General features: G+C 33.3%; 1 protein-coding gene across 16 annotated transcripts in view; it reads left to right on the forward strand.

The window, feature by feature from the left end:
• Positions 1-19970, forward strand: part of RBFOX1 (RNA binding fox-1 homolog 1) — a 333405-nt gene that overhangs the window by 260508 nt on the left and 52927 nt on the right. For 13 of the 16 annotated variants that reach the window (XM_084295947.1, XM_084295938.1, XM_084295935.1 and 10 more), the window contains 2 exons: positions 1292-1372; positions 18393-18525. In XM_084295947.1, coding sequence (XP_084152073.1) covers positions 1292-1372; positions 18393-18525 — 214 coding nt within the window. The remainder of the gene's footprint in view (positions 1-1291; positions 1373-18392; positions 18526-19970) is intronic. The other 3 variants (XM_084295950.1, XM_084295942.1, XM_084295939.1) reach the window with 1 other exon arrangement.

Here is a 19970-nt window from a genome sequence, read left to right on the forward strand (position 1 = left end):
GTGTTAACTACATGTAAATTGAGGATTGCTCTCGTTAGATAGGCAAATTTTGTATGGAAATCATACCTACCATTTGTAATTAACATTACAATCCTTCCATTAACATAATTAACATAACATCCTTCCAAATTTTTGTTTGATTTGGTTCTGTTGAGTTACTTTGCTTATAAGGCAATACATGTCTTCTGTTAATGTCTCACAAATTTTCAGGTAAATATATTTCAAAGTCTGTGATTCATAAATTCTGACAACTTGAAGTATGTCAGTGTATATATATGTTGTATGTGTGTATACAATTGTATATACACGTATATTTGCAAAAACATACGTGTCACAGCCTGCTCTTCCTGGTGGACTGCATTCCTAAAGTGGAGAAGGTTTTTCCCTAGTGTAAAAGTATAGCTGTTTCTCCGTCTGTTCAATGTAAAATCTGTATTCATCTAAGAATGTTAAAATATAACTACAAAGAAAGAGGATGAAGCAGTAAGGCATTGGATTTACATTTATTAAATAAAAACAAAAACAAACAAACAAAAAAAAACAACAGGAAACAATCCTAAACTTCAGTGATTTCTTAAAAATGAAAAATGTTAAGCACTGTTTAAAATTATTTTTACTTTTATTTGGGGGGGGGGTTGATGGTTTAATTTATTTTGTTTGTTTTTTAATCCTCATATAGTGGAACATAATATATGCTTATGCATTTCTCATTCAAGCAAAAAATACTCAAATCTCCACATGTACTAATAATGGTGTGATTTCTCTCACATCAGTGTTAATTTAAGCAATGTAACTCAGATCGTACTTGACCTAATATCTGTATATGTAAGCTTTGTGTTCTGATTTCTCTGCTGTGTTTGCTTAAGTAGTCTCTCATTTCAGCTGAAGTTAGAGAGATGAGAATATAGTGGCTGGGTGATGGGAGTAGGAGCTTTGCACAAGCTCATTAGCTAATTAGGCAGCTTCTGCTCCAGAGATGCAGGGCAGAGAGGGAGAGAGCACCTGCAGCGGGGTGAGGGACTGGTGCATGCTGTAGATGCTCAGAGTTTACACCAGCTTGCCCATGTGATAAAAAGAGTATTTGGATTTGGGGGGATGTCTGTGTTTTGCTTTTTTCAATGTACAATTATATGTGTTTACTGGGGGCTCTTTTTGTTTTGAAGTCAAAGGACATAAAGGGCCCCTTCACTGCACTGCTTCAGTTATGGCTTTATTTCTGTTTTAAGATAAAAACTGAGGTTTAGTTGAAGTGTTCCAAAACCAGATACCACTCTCTCTCTCTTTCTTGTAGGCAGGGTGCTGCTGTGCCAGGCAAACCAGGAGGGATCTCCCGTGTACAGTGCCCCCAGTTCACTAGTATACACATCCACAAGTAAGCTAGTGTTATGGCTATTTTTTTTTCTGTTTTGTGAAAAAAAAAGCACATTAATGTGAATAAAGCCCCATAAAATTGTCAATTTTTGCAATAGCTTTTGTTAAGGTAAATGTGGTAAGTAATGTTAACAGATAATTCAGGTAATTCATTTTACTTGCATCTTTATTCGCAAACTGTATTTTATTTAAAATAATAAAAGGCCTGTTCTACACTGCACTGGTCAAAAGGTCTACAGTAAAACTGTTTTGATTTATTTTTCCAGTACTGTTGTATACTCTGTGTTTTCTGTAGAAGATGAAGTTGTGTTTCTTTTTCCTTCCTGGTCACAACTTTGATTTAATAAACAAGAAGTCTCATAACATGCTACCACTTGTTTGGGTCAAGGAAGTAAATAGATGTGAATAGGTTGTGTTTTATTTCTTTATTTTCAAAAAAGAAAAAGAAAAATTTGTGCAAAATGAATATTTTGAATTATAAGAAGGTGCACTAATAAAAACAGCAAAGAGAATCTGAAACTATTGAGAAGTAATGAAATTATTGTAATTATTACAATTACTAATGATTGTGGCCATCAGCTGCTTTCCTGTACAAAACCTTGGTCTCCTCTAAAATTCTGAAGCAGAAGTGGAACTAATTGCTGAAAATGTTTCATATTGTACTGATGGTGCCACTGATGCCCATTCAGAAATGTAGTCAGATGAAGAGGCAAATGAAATAGTAATAATTATGTTTATTAATAGGTACAACACTGCAAGTAGCCAAAGATGAGAAAATCACTGTTTTTTTTTTTTTTTTCATGTAGTGCCTGTTGAAATGATCCATTGAAACAAAAATTGCTGATTACAAATCAACTAGAATGTCTTCTCCTTGTTGCAGCATAGATATTTTTTTCTTGATGAATTAAAATGAACAGCAGTATTTGCTATGAGTTCCTGGCAGTTCTCTGTAAATAAAATATTATAAATTGTCTGATTTAACAACATTATGGTATGTGCTCTTTAGGAAGATTGTATTCACTGTAGAATGCAAATTCTTCTCTTTCAAGGTACTAAAGACTTCTAAAATAATTAATTTCTTTGACTAATTAAAACCAGAAATGAGGAAAAGGAGTTCAAAAGTGATCATCTCTACAGTGATATAACTCTTATGTCAAAGGCTAGGAACAATGTCATCCATAGAACTGCTGCTTTTAAACTATAGATACAGGATCTACTTTCAAATCAGGAGTCTACAAATACATATTAAAAAAGAAAATACATTAAGTGTTTTAAATTGGAACTGAAGTTATCAATTAAATCTGCATTTGCTTCCAAATACTGCAGGAATAGTTTGTACTGTCACCTTTCCCAAACATTATTTTTTTTGTCATTGTAGTTACAGAGATCCCTACACTACTTACTTTGTTACTATGAAATACTGTATAATTCAATAGGGGATTCATCCGTACAGAACATTTTTAGTGCACCTTTCAGTGCACCTTTTTGACTGAAATATCTCATGCATCTGAGATTCTATTTTTAGAAAACTATACAAACATTTCATTCATTTCACTGTTAAGGAACTTCTTTGGCAGGAGAGGGGCAGTGTTTGTTTTTTATTTTCTGTAATGTACTCCAAATAAAGCCTTTCTTAAGTTCATCTTGTTGCCATTATCTCCCTGTGTTATAGCCTAGCAAATTTATTTCTGGGGCTGTTTACATCTTACAATATATCCAATTTTATTAAATCTCTACATAGCCATTGTAATAGCTAGCTAAGCTCTATACTTCACTGTTTATATTATTTCTCATGGGTCAATCCCTTTGGAAAATCTATTTACAGTCATGCTCCTTGAATAATGAGATCCTAACAAATACCTGTTTATTTTCAATTATGCCAAACATACAAGTAAACAGACTTTGCCTATCAGCATCCCACTGGGCAATGTGTAATATACGGTTTCATAATAGAGATTGCCAGTAGTCCTTGCAGTAGAAGTTACTGCACTTTGTTGAATTTGTGTGTCAGCAAGTCATGATTTCTGTTTTTATGTATAGCATTTCATATTGCCAAAATGTAGTTGTCCCCACAGGTTCACAACTCTTACTAATGAAATTATTACAATTACTAATGATTGTAATTATTTTATTAATTTCTCCTTATTAAGAATTTTTCAGTAAAGATGTAAAATAGCTCATTTTCTATAGGAATTGGATGGGAATTAACCTTGAACTTTGTCTCATTTTCTTTCTTCTGGTATTTTAATGATGTTCTTTTGGACAATGTTATTTTTGATGAACATTTTTAATATCGAAATGAATAAACTGATAAATCAATATTAACATCTAAGAGATTAATATTTTTGCTATTACTATTCCATGTAGACAACAGAATCGTAGCCTTCATCTTTGAATAATTTTTTAATCGTTTATTCTGTTATTGGTAACTGTATAATATTTCAGAACAACTTACAATGGAAGTATTAACAGGTTTTAAATTCATAATCATTTGGATGGAAGCTGAGATTTTCAAAGCTGAAAAGTTTGGATTTCATTAAATGCTATGGCATTGTGGAATTTTCAAATATTTGGAAGAGGATAGTCCTCATTTTTAGCAATGTTATTATCTTTAACTTGTTTGTATGTGTTTTGTTCCTGAGTTATATTCTATACAGAATGAATGATGGAAACATAGTGGTAAAATATTTGTTTTCTATATTTGTCTAGATTTATTTCTCATTTAACTTCTTGACTGTATTGCTGCTCAGTAAAAGACAATAGTATAGCTGGTTAAGTGTGATTAAAAAAAAAAAAAAAGAGAGAGAGAGAGAAAAGGCATAAATACTAATCTGATTTTATGCAAGGACTTTTAGAAACTCTTAAGTGTCTTTTTTCCTCATTAGTTAATTAGTGCTCAAAACTAAAATGGGAAACAAGGAAGACATGAATTCGCAGTATTATAGAATTATTCAGGTTGGAAGGACCAGGTTGCTCAGGGCACCTCTAATGATGGTGACTGCACAACCTTTCTGGGTCATCTGTTTCAATGCTTGAGTGTCCTAGCAGTGAAAAACTTTTGACTAGTATCCAGTGGTATTTTCTCTTCTTTCAAGTTATGGTGGTTGTCTCTTGTCTTCCATCTGGGTGCCCCTCTGAATAGTCTGTCTCTGTTTGCTGGATAATACCCTTTAATGAGAAGGAGATGCATCTGCTAGTAGAAAACTTTGTAGTTGATCAACGTCCTCCAGCTCACTAAGCACTAGCTGGTAAAAGAAGCCAGCCAACAACTGTGCATCAGATTTTTCAAAAGTTTACAGTTGTGCATACTCAGATTCCATGGAAAGCAATGACAGAGAGAATTACAAATGCTAATGAAAGTTCAATGAAAGCTAAATTTTTTTCACTCTCTAAATCAAAATGTTGATCTTTGTAACCTTTAGGCTTTATTTTAGGTCCAAGTAAAAATAAAGACACCTGAGTCAGTAGTTACTACAGTAACTACTAGTATTTTTTTCTGAGCATGTATTACATGTATTATAGGACCATTCATAGAATCATGGAATCATATAGAATACAATATGGATTCTATGATTCTACAATTCTGCTAGTATATTTTTCTGAGTATTTATTCCAGGACCGTTCACTGCACTGAACAGCTGACATATGGTAAAATAATAAATTGCTGTATGCCTTTATGATTCACAGATGAGTGCCTGTATTTCCCAAATGTTTTGCATGCCCATAAAAGAGATTTCTGCCTCAAATTCAATAAGAATACAATTTAAACTGAAGTCAGTCTTAGGTTACATTTTCTAAATATTACAGTTTTTTCATGCTTATAGGCACCAAAATATACATGCTCTTTTCTATAAATTTTCTTTTTTTTTAATTTAATTAAAAATATTTTTTTCATATTATGATATAATGACAGAATTAAAAAAAATAAAAAAAAAAAGAAAAGAAAAAAAAATGAAAACACAGATATTCATTTATTCTATTTTATCACACTCAAGGGCAAATGAAGTTGCTGACCTATTTTTTAGTTCATGTATTTATTACAATTTTATGAGAATTTGTAGTAGAATACAGCAATACAGGAAGGAGGAGGTACAAATGCTTATAAATCTGTCCCACATTGTTCTCTTTCTTTAATTGTAATTGTCTGATGAAAGTTCCATCAGTTTCTGTAATTAACCTAATGGTCTAAATGAATTTCCAGATCACTGGTTATTCACTTCTGTATGAATGGCATTACATTGAGTTTAATTAATACAAAGTAAGTTCAACGTCCTTTGTATCATTAGAATTCTGTTTTAACTGTTTCAGTTAAAAATATTTTTCCTCTTATTTTGCTTGTTCCATTTATGAATTTGGGTATTTATTCTCTAGCCATACTAAAATATTTTCTAGCATTTTTATAATTAAAATATTTTAAATTGAACGCTCTTCAGATTTCCATCCTCAAAATATCAGTGCAGATATTTTTTTTTGTATTTATCTTTTCAATTATTTTTAAACAAAATTCAGTCAGTGCTAAATTCATAATCCCATGATATGCCCTAGAACATCTTATTTGTCTTGATATTCCTTTCACAGAAATACATATGACAGATAAGCACTCACCAGAGAATACTTTTTCTTTGCGTCAGACAGATATTAAAACAATAAACTATGTTGCCCTGGGATTTTAGCTTATGAGCAACTAGAAAACAACAAGGCAAAGATGAGATGTTTTTGAAAGGTGGGAAGGCAGTTCTTTCAGAAAATTCCCTAGAAACCTTGGCTCCTCTAATATTTTTGACAAGAAATATTTTTAATGTTTAAGTTCTTTTAAAGCAAATGAGAAAAATTCCTAAATGTTCCAAAATTATCCTAATAATCCTCCCGATTCAGACTTATTCATTAGATGCCAGTAGAGAATGAAAATCTAGAGCAGAATCTTAAAGGATAAATTACATTAAATTATGGGAATTTTGCTTTTATAAATATATGTTCTGTATTTAAAAGACTTATCAACGCATATATGATAAATTCATTTGCTTTTAAAAAGATATATAAACTTTTTTCTTTTTTTTTTTCCTGTGAGTATTTTGTTTCATAGGTGAAGGATGGTTCCAGTGGATAGTTCAGGACTTTGTTGATATGCATGGAATAGATGAGGAAAATCATAAATACCAAGTATGAACACCATATCCAACAGAAGGATTTAGATTATTTGAGGATTCATTGTTCTGTAGAAATGACAATTAAGTAAACTAGTCTATTCAATATTTCTTTTGAATATCTTCACTTAAAAGTAAGTTACTTGGCTTATGAAATATTTGTGAATTAGTTAAAAAAAAAAAATGCTCTGTTAAACTATTTTCATTTTTTTTTTTTCTATTTCACTAAAAGCATTCCAGGTTTTATTTTACTGAGGAATTACCAATAGACTGACATTTATATTACATTCTGGGATATTTCCTGTACCAAAAGATTACATGAGGAAAACATAAATTTTCAAAAGGTCATTTAAAATGCACTTTTGAGCAGAATCATTAGTGGAAATATTCCATTCAGTTGATTTTTTCAGGTTTAATCTGTTCACATCTAATTACGTGAACATAGAATTGTAATGATGACCCTGTTATGATATTATCTTGAGACTCCAAGCAAACAAACCTTAGGTGCTCCTGGCAGTTGGTACATCCATTTCTGGGTTTTGCATGTAAGACATAAGAGACCATATTTTATCTAAATGGGCATGTACTTTATGGTAATGACATCAGTTATTAAATTGTTGTGATATCATTGTTATGGTTTCTATTAATTTATTTGTTGAGATTTTATTGTTGATAGAGGAGCAATTGTTTAGTAAGTTTGTCTTAGTTGAATTGATTTGGCAATCATATGATATAACTTGCCGATGTTGTATTATTTGCAAATTAAATGTAAAAAGATTTTTGCAAACTGAATTTTTAATTGCTCTGTTTTCTCTTAGTTTAAAATGGAATGGCAGGTCAGTTCATTATAATTAATATATATATATATATCAGTAGATTGTATTTACATATTTTTCTGGTTTTGTCTACTTTTAATTGCCTATTGTAAAAAAAAAAAAAAAAAAAAAAAGTTGAGTACCTTTGCAAATGAGTTATGTGAATAAGCCAACAAAGTGCTTCCTGAATTAATAATAGATTTATTTTTTTTTTTAATTGAAGAGAAAGAATCTCCTAGTAGTAGCCCGGGAATAATGTTAAAAGTACCCTTCCTGGTCCTCATGGTCCTCAAAATACTGCTTAGTGAGTTTGTATGAAAATTTTAACAAATGAGATATCAATAATAAGAAGATATCTTAAGAAAGTGAAATTTACTTTTTACAGGGGCTTTTCTTGTCCCTCCCCCTTAAGGCAAACTTCAAGAACTTAAAGCAAAGGAGACATGTTAAAATTACTAGTAGCTTTTTTAATGCCAAAAATTTTCTTAAGAGACAAGCATGGAAACAATGGTTTCTGTTATCAAAATCTGATGACCTAGGTAGCCAGCTAAAACAGAGGACCTGGGGAAAGAATAAATGACTCTGAATTCAGACATTTTGAGCATACATGCTTAGCATACTTAACTGATTCAGTGATTTTTTTTTCTTGGATTTTTTTTTTTTGTTTGTTTGTTTTTGTTTTTGTTATTTACTGATTTATTTTAAGGGAATAAAGATTTCCAGTCATGAAATTACAACACTTACATGAGGAGAGGGCTAAGGTGGGAAAGGCATTTTTTAAAAAGTTATTTTTGAGAAGGGACTTTAAGGGAAAATGGTGAAGGAATGACATACTCAGGCAGGGTTGGAGGAGCAGCTATACTAAGAAATTTTTATTGAATATAAGAGTTACAGTCTTCTACTAGAAATCAACAGGTTGCACATATAAACAATTTCAGGGAAAAAAACAACAACAACAACAACAAAAAAAAGATAAAAATACCAAAATGCTTTTGAACACTACATTTGAGTTTCAGTTGACCTTAGTTGGCATATATGATATTCATTCTCTGTAATGAGAACAAGGTTGTTGTTTCTTTGTTCTGAAAGTCCTGTTTATCTTCTCAGATTAGATTTACAATTTTTAAAATGCTGATTTGGAATGGAGTTATTCCAAAATATATTCACTTGATTTAAAAATCAAGTAAATTATGTCATATTATTAGACAGTTTTCTATGGCACTTTGATTTTGCAAACCTTTTTCAAGCAGTTTCTGTTTAGCAAAAAGGACCCTTATGATTGTGAAACTCAACATTTGTGCTGTAGTGGAGATAGGCTGCAGTGATCTACTTATGTCACTTGTAAAGTTTTCTAATCAGATTGTAAAGTCTTAATGATTTTATTTACTTTTAACATCATCAATATAACACAATTTGGGTTGTTTCTATAAGGCCTTTTATATTTCAAAATTAAATGTTTTAGTAGCTTGAGGGCTATTTATCCAGATACTTCTAGCTTTGCTATAGGAAAACAATTCCTTTCTTTTGAAAGGAGTTTCATTTACATGTATGTAAGCTGCGTGAATTTGAGAGTAACCTGTTAAAAAAAAATAATAAAATAAAATAAATTGAATGTAAGCCATCAGTTGAAAAATTGGTTAGTATTTACTGAAAAATATTCATGCAAAAGTCTGTGAAGCACATCACTGAAATGTGCAAGAAGGAACTAAAAATAAAGAAAACAAAGAAGTCTTGTTGACTTGCTTTAACTGTGGAATTCATTAACACTTTAAACATGTACCATTCACATGCCAAATAGGTACTGTGCAAAGTTAGAGAGGTATCTTCTCTGTACTGCTAATAAAAGTTCACATCTATACTCAGTTTCCTGTTAAACGTTGCAAGAAGTGTAGCTGTGTATAATAAATATATTTTAAAATATGAAAACAGGTAATTACAAAAAAATAATTTACTATAAAGAGTTATAATGAACTTTGTAGTAGATCAGGAGAGATTCTATTAGGCCCTTTTATCCAGAAAACAAATCAAAATGGGTATTGTGCACGTGCGCAGTTGCCAGTAGGAGGAAAGGTTAGTTATATAAACTTTCGATGTACATGGTAATAGTTTCCTCATTTTCTGAGAATCGTAAAAGAATTGTTAAAAGACAGTACAGAAGGATTGTGGTTATGCTTAATTCTTTGAACAGTATCACCAATACGTCATCAGTTAGTCAGATACGGTTGTGTTTCTAAAACAAAATTATACTTCTCAAGAGTTTCCCATGACTGCTTTAAGTGCTTCATTCCCCTTTCTGGTAAGATATGTCACAATACTTATTAACGGACATCTATTAACCACTGCCAATAGGTAAGGTGAAACTTATGCAGATCTCTAGGCTGAAGTGAAAAATAATTTTTTCTGAACCTCCATGAAAACTATGAGTACCCTTCTGCTTCCTGATAAAAATCTGCTTGTATCTACCCATCTTGACCTTCTTTGTCTGTGTAGTTGTGTGGCTGCTGCTTGCCTCTTTTAAAAACAGCTTACTTTATTAGCCAGGAAAACCACTTCAGTGGGCATTGGTATCTAGTTTGCTTCCTGTGCCTGTTTTACAGGTGTATGTTCCTTCCAGTCAGCAAAGTAATAAATGTGGCAGTCAATGTGTTCTTGAAAGTGTTTTTATTGGTGTTATATTACAGCCATGTTTCAGATTGGCTTTCTTTTCTGCTGTGAACCTAATATCTTCTTGATTGTTTTTTGTTTGTTTGTTTGTTTTTGGTAGCTATGTCTGAAATTCTTGTTTATAGCATTTTCTGCATTCTCCATCATGGTATATTGCCCTTCTGCAACTGTTTTCAGGATAACTGTCCCTTTACCCTCTATAAGTATTTTAAATGGTGACTAATAATTCATCAGTAAGATGTATTGTTGTTCTGCAACATCTGTAAATATGGATTTAATTTAATTCCTTCATTTTATTTTATTTTTTTCAGTGCTTTGCTGCTTTTACTTATTCTAGTGTTAATCTGTGTCGTGATGATGCAGTGTGTCTGAAGTGGTACAATGAAGAGTATTATAAAGAGAGGTGTATACTGAATTGCATGCCACTGGCGTTTTTTTTTAATTTATACACCATCCTACAATTGGGTAGGGGAAGATGACTAGGAGGGTGCTTATAACATCTTTTTATAGTTAATCGTGGATTGTATCTTTGTCCTTTGCTTCAAATAATCCAGATCATGTTTGACCAAAGACAGCTGTGACTCTCACATGACATTGTGTTATCCTGTTAATGGAGATATGGTGCCTGGCTTTTGGCAGTACTCATGGTTACCTGTCAGGACTTAGTCCTCTCAAAATGCAGTGAAGCAGTGACAATTACTTTTTTTCCTTTTTTTTGAACATGATCTATGATGTTATTGTACATAATATCCATTGTGTTGAGTCCTATATGCAGATTTCTTGTTTGTTTGACTTTGCATCTAGAAAGGATCTAGAAAGATGCCTTTCATTTTCAGTAGCTAGGGAAACACAGTTGACTATGTTTATCAAGTCATTCTGTTAGTCACTTGGACAGTTGTTAATTTTGTGGTTTTCAAGTTTCTCTGTCACATCTAGTTCCAAAAAAGACTTTAGTGTCAGTCTTCCTTATATTGTCAGTTTAATAACAGTTGTTATGGCTCTTAAAAACATGTATATAACAGAATTCTTAGAATCATAGAATGGCTAGGGTAAGAAGGGACCTTGGAAGGAACATCATCTAGTTTCAATCTTCCAAATTCTTCCTCAAGCTGAATTTCATACATAATCAGTATTTATGATGTATTCATATTTTTAATGCCTATATGGTTCTTTGCAATTTTTTTTTTTAATTTTTATTTATTTATTTTTTTTTGTGACAATTACTCCACTGTGGCTTGGGTTAGGTTAGCCATCTACTTTTTCCTTCTGTCACTTCCTGCTTAAAATTTTCCCAACACAGCAATTTTCTGACAATGTTCTTTGTTATAGCTTAATTCCATTGAGCTTTAGTGGCTTGGATATATAAGCTACTGAGCAATCATGCATTTACAGGACAGTCAAAAACTCATATGAGTTCTGACATATAGAACATCAAAAATGTCACTTTATTGGATGGTATTTTAAATTTAGTTCCTTCTGAAAATCATCATAGGCTATATTAAAACTTTTCTTTTCCCCCTTTTTTAACATGCTAATGGAATAACAGAGTTCTGTAACTTACAAATCTCCTCACTATTAATGAATCCTTGTGTCATCTAGACAGAACTTGTCACCATGTAATTCACTTTAATAAACAAACAACTGATTTTTTTCATCTCTATAGTAATGCTATTTTTTATCTAGTTTTGTACAGCCATGTCCTTTTTACTTTGTCTCAGAAATCCTGTTTGTGAAAACACAGGGGAAATTTTCCATTTGCTTGAAACTTCTAGATGTCAGTAACCAAGAAGACAAGAGAAATTATTCATCAGTTTGAACATCTACATTTGAAGATTATTCTTCAACTTTGGATCAAATGTGGCTTCTGTATCTTTTCCTTTGTGGTCTAGTTGCTTTGTTTTTGTTTTTACCTACTGAGCATTTTCTTGTTTGTTACCAGTTTCTTTTGTGAAAAGTCAACTATTCTTTGTAACATCAACTATGCAATGCCCTTGTTTAGTTATTAAACACATCATAAGTAATTTGACCAGCAGTTGTTCAGAGTTGTAGGTCAGTGTAATCATGTAGCTTAATAAAAAAATCTCAATTATCTGTTCATTTTTTTATTCCTCCATATCCCCCATTTTCTTCTGCTTGTTAGGATAAATCCATTGATGTCTGAGGGACTCAGGTGGCCAAACATACAGGGTAGTAAAAGAATGAAATGTTTCTAACAAGCATAGAATTACCGAACGGCCAAATTACAGCATGGCTGAGTATGGAGGCCCCTCTGTGTCCATCTGCTCCTCTCCCTGCTCCCACAGGGCCACCAGAGCAGGGGGACAAGGCCCGTGCTCACATGGTGGCTTTTGGACATCTCCAAGGATTGAGATTCCACAACCTCTGTGGGCAACCAGTTCCAGTGCTCAGTCATCCTCACTGCAAAAAAAAAAAAAAAAAAAAAAAAAAGTTTAGACAAAAAGATAAGACAGTGTCCATGTTTTGGCATCACGATATTTTTCTAAGGGTTATAAATTCCTGACATACAGTGGTGTCAATATATGTAGAATCCAATGGCAGTTTGTTTATTTGTACACTAGAGAAGATGGGGGGAGAGGAGGGAAATTTTAATACCATTTATACTTAAAAGAATTATAAAGAAATCTAGATGTGTGTTTAGTTTGTGCAAGTAATTTTTGGTATAATAAACCAATTGGATCTGAAAGCATATTTGTGGCAAAGATAATTAAACAGCAAGTTTTGTTGGAACAGCCAACTATCCTTATACAATTTAGCATAGGAATAAGCACGTTAAATAGGCAGTTGCTTTTTTGCTAAAATATGCTATGCATATTTTTTGAGTTAATTTGATTATGTTGATTATGTGGTGTGGAAAAAAAATTCAAATCTTGTTTTTTCAAATATCTGAGGATTCAGTAGGTAAAAACCTGAAAACAGTGCCTTAAACCAGCTGCCAATGCCTGCTCTCTCTAGAAAGATTGACATAATATTTCAGGGCACACTTAACTACAAAAAAAAAAAAGTCACAAAATTTATGTGAAATTTTGGACTAATTTGGATTTGTTTGGAAACTTAATGCAGTAGTGTTGTGTGAAGGGATTCAATTACAGTGTGCAGTGTTTTGTAAGTAACTTTCTCACATAAAAAGTTAATTAATCAGAGCTGTGTCAATTTCCTTGTGCCATGTCAATTTACAGCAAGGTAATCACTAATCGCCCAGCGTGCAGCAAAATAAGGGACAATCCATGAGTCATTTATTGTTATTTTTTTTCAAAATAAATGGCACACAGAGCCATGAAGAAACACATCTTGCCTTTCATAATATTTTTATCGACAGTTTTGCATGTTGTAATAGACTGCAGCAACAAGCAGCTGTAGTTCAATGGAATATGAATATTAAAGAAACAAATGAGAGCAGATTTATAGGCCATTGCTTTTCTGTTATGTCAGTTTTGAGATTACACTGAGCAAATGAACAGTGAAAAATTACTCTTCCATGTGGAGAATGGTGATTAGACTTGTACATTAATTAGAGATTTTTGTTTTCCATTTCAATGCATTTCAAATGAGAACATCCTATAAGAAATTGTTTGTCGAAAATCCAGATTTATTCTTTCCTAAACAACAGTATTTAATATTGACATGTGTTTCTGTACAATGGTAAGGAAATCATTGTTCCACTATTTTTGTTTTAAAAATAAATATATTGTTTCTATTTTGAATTAAAGAAATAGAAGGGACCAGTTGTGCCTATATTTGACATACATGGCAAATTTCCTTTGAGTTCAGTTAATTCACAATTGGATCCCAGGGATAATCATCTCACAAAAAGGACAGGTGAATTTTTTTTTTTATTTTTTTATTTTTTAGTTTGCTAGAGCTTTTCACACTTTAAAGACATATATTCATTTTTAAAATCCTTTTATTTTAAAAGCTGTAGTAATGGAGCTTTTACTTGCACTGTAATTTTTATTTAAATGTAAAGGTCTACATACATTGTCTTTAGCACAGTTTTTATAACTCTTTTAAACAATGACAGGTTATATTACATATTGCTGTTAAAGTCAAGTGAAAACTCACTACAGAGCATACATCAGGATAAATTCATGATATTTCTGTTTCATAAATATCAGATAATATGATATAGATTATTCTGCTTAGCCTTCCTCAGCATGTTACCTATTATACCTCTTTGTTTGTAATTTATTGTCCAGCACTTCTGAAATGTTTCCTCAACAGGGATCCTCCTAAACTATGGGAGTAATATTTGTGTGTCTTCCTGCATTTCTAACAGTTAAACTACTCTGCAGTAAATTAGCTATAAACTGATTTCAACACAGTATAGCATTAAAATTCTTCAAGATTAAACATTGGAAAACTCTTGATAGCAGATGACCTGATAGTTTGTACAGAGATTAGGAGTGATGAGAGGTAGATTCATTCATCCATTTTGATGGCACACCTTTCTTGAGGCATATGGCACGCTCATACAAATTCAAACCACAGCAAAAATTCAAAGAATAATTGCCCATTAAAATGGCTGTATATTTTTATGGCTTTGATACAAAATCTGCCCCCTGTTGTTTTTTACATCTGCTGCTCTTCCATTTATCTCAGGGCTTTAAAACTTTAAAGTGTATAACCCCTAAGTATTTTTTAATCAGGATGTGTTCCCCCTTTTTGGAACTCAAGCTTTGTCAGTGTTCAGACAGTCTTTGTTTTCCAAGGCATATATTGAGATGTGGTGTCTAGAAAATCCACTACCTGTTATGTTCATTTAATAAAAAATGAATAAAAGCAATGCTTATATATGATATCTTTGGGGAGAAATTCAGATATAATTAAATTTCATCTATGAACACAAATACGATTGGGATGAAAGGTATCTTTCCCTCATGCAGTCCTTAGAAACTTCTGTCTTTGTATTTAACATCATTATTATCACCAATGATATGTAGTTGGCAAAATTTGCCTTTTCCCTATTACACGTCAGAATTCTAGTCATCAAATTACATTGATAAATTTAAGGTACTTCTGTTAAGAAGTGGAGTAGGATGTTTCCCAGCTGAGAGTTGAACACATTTTCAGTGCCATTATAATAGAATTTTCACTGACTTAGTTTCAGTAGTTAGGCACTGAGGCACTAAGGAAGGTTGACCTACAAACTTTGAGTCATTTAATGTTTACCCTTCCTGGCTAGTATATTCATTGCTTCTGGGGCTGGTTGATATTACTTAATGCTTCCTGATGGGAGAGCTCTTTTCATAAAATTGTTTTTATTAAGTCCATCATTCAATTGTGTTCTAGTGGCATTACTTCTGGTTATTTTGGGAGTAAGGATATTAAAAAGTTGGTAGCAAAATAAATTCTGTGATTATTGCATACTCCTAATCACATGATTTCTCAGTTGGGATGAGTAGCATAATTTTTTTGTTGAACTCAAATGTAGGATGACATGATCTTGCCAATTATTATACCTCTGGCAATAATTATAATCTTTAATAATACTACCTGCAATTAGAAGGCATGTTTTCACATACTCTGTTTTTATGGCTGACCCGTCACTTTTTGGGAGAGTGGATATAATTCTAGTGCATATATGAGCTTGCTTTCTCACAGGACTATGCAGTGTCATTCTTAGTTCCATATTTCTCAGGCTTATCTTCCATTATGTCTTGTCTTCTTTACAGAACTCCAAACCATTATTCTAACTTCTAAATGCTTCTGTAAGATTTCCTACGGTTTTGCTTTACTATAGATATTTTATGCTTCATGATTTTCTTAAGGAGGCAACACAAGGTGAGCATAGCAAAACAATGAAATAACTTAAGGCTTTGCATTCTAACACATCAGAAAATATAGAGATCCTTTAAAAATGTCAGAAATCCCTGCCTTATCTTACCATCTCCCATGAATGCTGGGTTTGGCTTCCATTATACATGTAGGTTCTGGATTTGATAAACATCTGGGGGCTAAGTGACTCTTCCTGAATTTCTTCTAGCTTTTTCTCCTCTTTCATAAGAAAAATCACATGCAAAGAGAGAGACTTATTTCTCATTATATATGCATATGTAATAATAATAAAATAGTATATATATATATATTTAATATTTTCTGTTCATTCGTATTCATTCATTGATTGAGGTGCTCTGCTTTTGCACTGATATTTCTTTGTTCACTGCCAAAGATCTGTAATTTTTGCCAAGGTTTGGCTACCATGACGAAGAGAGTATTTAGGATAAATGTTCAATTACTGCAAAATATATACTTTAAACCATCTGTGTTAAAGTTATACTGAATGGTACAATTAAAAGGAAAACAAAACAAAACACACTAGGAATTCATGCAGACATATCGTCAGTGTCTGCCATATAATTTCTGCACAATTCCAGTTGGAATTTTCTTAGAGCTACAGTTACTCCTTTCTTCCATTATTCATACACATGTCTAGGGTGTGAGCTGTATGAAGGAATTGGTGAATTATTTTCAAACAGTACATCTTACAGAAGAAAGATTGTCTAGGACCCTGAGTGATTCACTGAAAGAGTGTTGACTACTTCCTTGCCTTAAATATCGCCAAACGTAGATGTATCTACTAATTAATTGCTGAAGCAGATCTTTGAATGGGGGTTCCTAGATTATGGATTGGAAACCCATTGTGTTGTTAGATACATTAGATAACTTTAGTTTAGACTTTTTTTTTTTTTTTAGTTGGTTTGTTATTCTTTATTACTGTTTCTGTTTTTCTTAGAAAACTCTTTTCTATCAGTATGTATCAGTATGTAGAAAAATACAGATGCACATGTAAGTGAAGAAGTTGTCCAAACTGCTCAAAGGTTGTTAGACTTCGTTATTTTATTTTTTTTTTTGTCATTGTCCTTTAGGTCAGAGAAATTTCTCTTATTCTTGGTAGTTCAGGAGTGTCCCTAAGACTACATTTATGAAATCTAGCTACAGAATAACCTTCAGGCTTATAATTTAAGATATCTACCATTTCAGATATGTTTTCCTGGCCAGACTCTTCAGTTAGAGGGGCCTAGCAACAATTGTAAGGCTGTAATGAAGTCACCGTAATTGCAGTATTTTCCTTCATGTGTTCAGCCAGCAATATCTATAAGTTGATAATTTTCTATTTTATTTCATATTTAAGGCTACTTTTAAAATTTAATTCTAAAACAGATGAAACACAACTTTGGATTGAAGTCAAATTTCAGACTTGAAGAGCTTGTACATAATTTCTTCCATTTCTTTTTCCTTTATTAGGGCATTACTAAGCATTCTTTATTTATCTGTTTACATACTTAATTTACATAATTCAATACAGTGGAGCACAACTAAAGTAACCAGAGTGTCACCAGAGCAGGATTTAATTTTCTGTATCTCACTGATGAAGTAGTTCCAAAAATACCTGTTCTAACACTGGCCAACAATGTATGTCCAGAAGAGAAATGAATAATGAAGCATTGTTTAAAAAACTGGCAGAGAAAGTAAAGTAGAAAGTTTCATTTTTTCTTTTTCTTTTTTTAATTAAAATGTGAAAACTTTTACAAATATTTTACTGAAGAAAAAAAAATCTGTGTAGTACTATATTGCTGTTCAGTTTCTGATGAACTTTTTTTGTTTCACATGGAATGGTAATTAATGTTTACATTTACTTGCAATGACAATATAAAACATGAGTTTATTTCTTCTTTATATGTCTAAATTGTTTCTATTGGCTCTTAATATGATCTGAATTAATATAGATACATAAAATACATAGTTTCCAAACTATGTAACTCTTGCCTTTGAAGAAATAACAGGTACTATTATGAACAGGATATACCCTCAAATTCTGAGAAAGCTCTTGGTCTACCTTTTTTTTTCAGTTGAAACAAACTTCAAACCTAATAATAATCAACTTTCTGAACAAAAATGAAGCTCATCACTGAACAATTTAGATTGAAATGGTCTTTTGGAGGTCACTGGGTCCAACATCGCACACCCACTCAAAGCACGGCAAACTTTGAAGATAAATCCAATAATGTGATGGAAAGTTCTCTGGTACTATAAATTTGAGCCTGAGCTGGGTGGTTTTGGCCTCAAAAGTCTCCTTTTAGCAGCATCAGTGACAACAGACAGCATTGTTTTTAATAATGAGTGTCTTTTTGTGCTACCTGTGATACTGCTATATAAATTCCCAGTTTGCCGTCTCCTAGTTGCATAAAAAGATTTTTTGTTAGAAGATGAGGCCTCTTGGTAAAAGACTAATAATTTAGTTATCCAACAATGCCCTCATCTAGTTATGGGCCATGCTTTAATATAAGCACAACTATGCTGCTACATTACCAGTATTTTGTGTAGTTTTCAAACACCAGATTGAACTGAATATTTTATTTTCCTCTCCTCCTCTTCACAGTGCCAGGATTTCCCTACCCAGCTGCAACGGCAGCTGCTGCTTATAGAGGTGCACATCTAAGAGGCCGAGGTCGCACAGTGTACAATACGTTTCGAGCAGCAGCACCCCCTCCTCCAATTCCAGCCTATGGCGGGTAAGGAGATCAGCCTCTTTTACCTATTACCATGAATCTCCAAAGGCTGCAAACTGTGTTTGGCTGTGGTGCATGCTGACCGTGTCTCACTGCAGAAACCAACACAGCATGCAACCAATCCAAGTACTGTAAGTGGTGCACCTTGCACAATGTATTGAAAAATGACTGTAATTTATACTGCCATGGTTGGTGGCCTTAAGCATTTGAGGTGTCACATATTGTTATGTAAATGCTCTTAGAGACTAAATGCTTTGGAACAGGGAAATTGTTTCAGCTAAAGATGTATTTTTGATGATTGCAAACATCTGGTTATTAAGGAGGTTGGATCAAGTAACTTGTTTTCCTTGAAATCATCCACTGAAAGATGTCTCTGGACCTAAAGGCTTAGAGTTTTGTTTTGTTTTGTTTTTAGTTTAGTTTTTCAAGTTGACATTTTTACAAAGATTGAAAACTGGGCTGCTTCTCTCAAGGCCGTGTGCTTTCCAGTACATGTGTGTTTAAATAACAAGTCATGGAGTGAAGGTGACCTCTCTCTTTCCTCACTACAATGCTATTCTGCAGTTCATGTGCTGTCACTTCGGATATCCGCATGTAAGGATGCTTGCTGCACAAAATGTGCTGAGACCCTATCCTTCGATTTCATTACAGTAGAAGACAGGTGGTCTTCAGTAGTTTCCCACCCCAGACTTCCCTGGCACTCCGGTGAGACAGGCTAGGTGAAGGTAAAAGAGGCTAATTTTGGCTTTATCCTTTCCATATTGTCAGAATGTTGAGGTCCCAGTCGATTGGCAGCTAGCAAATGTGATGCCCATCTACAAGAAGGGCTGGAGGGTAGACCTGGGGAACTATAGGCCTGTCATTTTGACCTCAGTGCCAGGGAAGCTCATAGAGCGGATTATCTTGAGTGTCATCACACAGCACTGTAGCCAGGTGATCAGGCCCAGTCATGCTTTTTTTTTTGGGTTTATGAAAGGCAGGTCCTGCGTGACGAACCTGATCTCCTTCTATGACAAAGTGACGTGCTTGGTGGATGAGGGAAAGGCTGTGGATGTGGTCTACCTTGACTTCAGTAAGGCTTTTGACACTGTTTCCCACAGCATTCTCCTCAAGAAACTGGCTGCTCTTGGCTTGGACTGGCGCACGCTTTGTTGGGTTAGAAACTGGCTGGATAGCTGGGCCCAAAGAGTTGTGGTGAATGGAGTCAAATCCAGTTGGAGGCCAGTCACTTGTGGCGTTCCCTAGGGTTCGGTGCTGGGGCCAGTCCTTTTTAATATCTTTATCGATGATCTAGATGAGGGCATTGAGTGCACCCTCAGTAAGTTCGCAGATGACACCAAGTTAGGTGCGTGTGTCGATCTGCTTGAGGGTAGGAAGGCTCTGTAGGAAGATCCAGATAGGCTGGACCAATGGGCTGAGGTCAACTGCATGAAGTTCAACAAGGCCAA

Source organism: Netta rufina (assembly GCF_964035555.1).
Source record: "Netta rufina genome assembly, chromosome: 15".
NCBI classification, from domain to species: Eukaryota; Metazoa; Chordata; class Aves; order Anseriformes; family Anatidae; genus Netta; species Netta rufina.